General features: G+C 41.6%; 1 protein-coding gene across 4 annotated transcripts in view; it reads right to left on the bottom strand.

Moving 5' to 3' along the window:
- Positions 1-2,500, bottom strand: part of LOC138000005 (uncharacterized) — a 7,809-nt gene that overhangs the window by 4,137 nt on the left and 1,172 nt on the right. The window contains exons 1-2 of one of the 4 annotated variants that reach the window (XM_068846106.1): positions 706-2,152; positions 210-511 (exon numbers count right to left, since the gene is read on the bottom strand). In XM_068846106.1, the coding sequence (XP_068702207.1) occupies positions 210-460 (251 nt within the window). In that variant the 5' untranslated portion in view covers positions 461-511; positions 706-2,152. Of the gene's footprint in view, positions 190-209; positions 512-702; positions 2,153-2,500 lie in introns of those variants that run through there. The other 3 variants (XM_068846104.1, XM_068846105.1, XM_068846107.1) reach the window with 3 other exon arrangements.

Here is a 2,500-nt window from a genome sequence, read left to right as displayed (position 1 = left end):
CCGATCGCTTAGACAATCGTATCTTTGAGTTGTCCAGCAACTTTAAAATGGGCTAAAGAGAAGGAAAAATACATGTGTACTTTTGGTATTTGAAACGTGCTATGATTGACATCACGGGTGCCTCGAAAGTAAAAATTAGTACAAATGGCCTTCGCCTAATTTGAATGCCCCTAAAACAAAAACCTAGCAATGAATATGGGAAAACCTACCCGTTTTTAACTGCTGACGCTGAACTTTCAGTCTCACGCTTTAATTCACCATCGCTGTCTGAGGTAGAATGGTTGATTGTCACTGTTAGCCCACGTTTTCCGATTGTTTCAGATCCGTTCTCGACGTTCAACGAGTTACTAGTCACGTCGCGGTCACAAGGCACCTTGCCCTTGTCTGCGAGAAATACTTCACCCTCAGTTTTAATTTGTCCTAGTATTTTCTTATCTGGTAAGCTTTCTGGATTCCCCATGATCAGAGAAAACAGACAACAGTAGATTTACAGCAAAAGGCGGACAATCCTACAATGGAGAATGATGACATCACTTTAATTGTTGCTGAGAAATTACGCATGGAAAATAATATTTGAACACTATCGAGTTGTGTAGCTATAAAACTTTTTCCCTGGGGTCAGGTTACGCTCACTGCTTTTGCTATGGGGCAGATTCTTTCGCTGCGACGATATTGATGTTAGGATATCAAAGTTCCTCTTACCTTTCCTTAGTTGAATTTTCGTGCTCAACAAGCTCACGTTCTAAATACCCGCGTCCCCCGCGCGCACATTATCTCTGGTGATTGCGTGACTAGCACTTGAGGTCGCAATCAAGGCACAGCCAAGCATGTAAATACTCTTTTCGGCAATTGAAGCTTGAAGATCTTTTTTTGACACATCATAAACACTAACATCAATTATTGATTGTAATATCTAAGCAGAAGATTGCGTCAAATTGAGACTACTAAGCTTGTGAGGAACAGCATGGTGTACGAATTATTCCCGTTGTAAAAATTTATTTAGACATTTCGAGAGGCGTGTGGCCGGGGACTGACCATCGAGCCGAGGTCGAGACGGGATCGATCTAAGCTGCCCTCTGGGGACTGTCAAACCTTTTCCCGTTTAAGAGCCAGACCTGGCTAAAAGCGGAAAGAGCAACGGAGAACCCGTAAATGACCGGGAACAACTATTCGAATGCTGAGAGCATTTGTTTGGTAAGTTGCTGTTGTCATCGACGTCAATTTACAAGGATTCATAAAGTGTTTCTATTGGTTCACTTTCAGAGATTGAGATCTTGTGGTGCCCTCTGTGACGTAAGCGGGGACGTTTACCTTTAAAGTATGATCGCCAAGGAAAGAGTTTGCGTTGTATTGAAAAGGGACATACCATAAAAAATTATTAATGCTATCCCAAAAAATATAACCAAATATTTTATTGGTTTCATGTTTAACTGACAATTCCAGCTATACTAATGTGAGCTTTGCCTTGATAATCGGGTTAGCCTTTCAAAGCTGAATCCTCATACCACATTTATGACTGCCAAAACAAGCAGTCTCCTTTCGAAGGAAAGACGTCGAAGACTCTGTACACAGGCAAATATTCTAACATTCTTTCTAGGTTTCAGTTGTGAACTTTGTCTGACCGCGATTATGTGTACTATAGTAGTTGTGGTACTTCGGAATTACATTCTTGGTTTTCAATTTCGATCGATCAGTGTGAAACATAGACTGCAGAAGAAACCAGGGCCTAATCAGGCCCTTGGCTTAAAGTCAGTATTATTTAAGTGTTTGGCTTGCTTTCTGAAGTCTCCTTTTACTCTCAGACGAGTCTGCTGCAGTTTGCATATTTACAGCGTGAGCTATCACCCCACAAAAAATAATAAAAATGAAACGGAATAAATAAAACTTTTTAAAAAGACCCGGGAGACAAGAATATGTCTAAGCTCGATTACCAGCCGGTGTTTCGGGAAATGAGCCAGCGCTCACTCCCGAAATCACGGCTGGATGCGTGAGGTGAGCCATTGTTAATATCCGCCAATCAGAAACTTGCCTGCACGAATCGAACAGGAATAAACTATAATTTTGGTACAAGGTATTATTTGAGCCAGCCTGTTCGAGCTTTACAGGACCTTTAAGGTGGGAAACGTCCAAGATTATGACAACGGGAAGAGTTCGAGAAGCTGGAGAATTGCATGGTATAGAGGTTTTGCACGGCAGCCATGTTGCATGGCAGAAACAATGAAAATGTTTTGCATAAGAAAGAACATTTATTCCCATAGGAAAAAGAAGCTATTGTTCCTGCCATGCAACATGGCTGCTGTGCAAAACCTCTATTGTGGCGTTTTCTACCGCCTGAGTTCGGAAACTAATTTCCCAGTTGGCGCCAAGGGCAAAATACGGCTTTCAAATCTATTACTATTGCAATTTCTCCTCAGACTTTGCTATTGTAAGAGCAAGTAGAATTCCTGAAGATTAATTGAAATTACTGCTGAGTTTCTTGGTGGCAGAACGAGTGGGCCGG

Source organism: Montipora foliosa, chromosome 4 (assembly GCF_036669935.1).
Source record: "Montipora foliosa isolate CH-2021 chromosome 4, ASM3666993v2, whole genome shotgun sequence".
In the NCBI taxonomy this organism is placed as follows: Eukaryota; Metazoa; Cnidaria; class Anthozoa; order Scleractinia; family Acroporidae; genus Montipora; species Montipora foliosa.
This window is presented reverse-complemented; position numbering and strand designations above follow the sequence as displayed.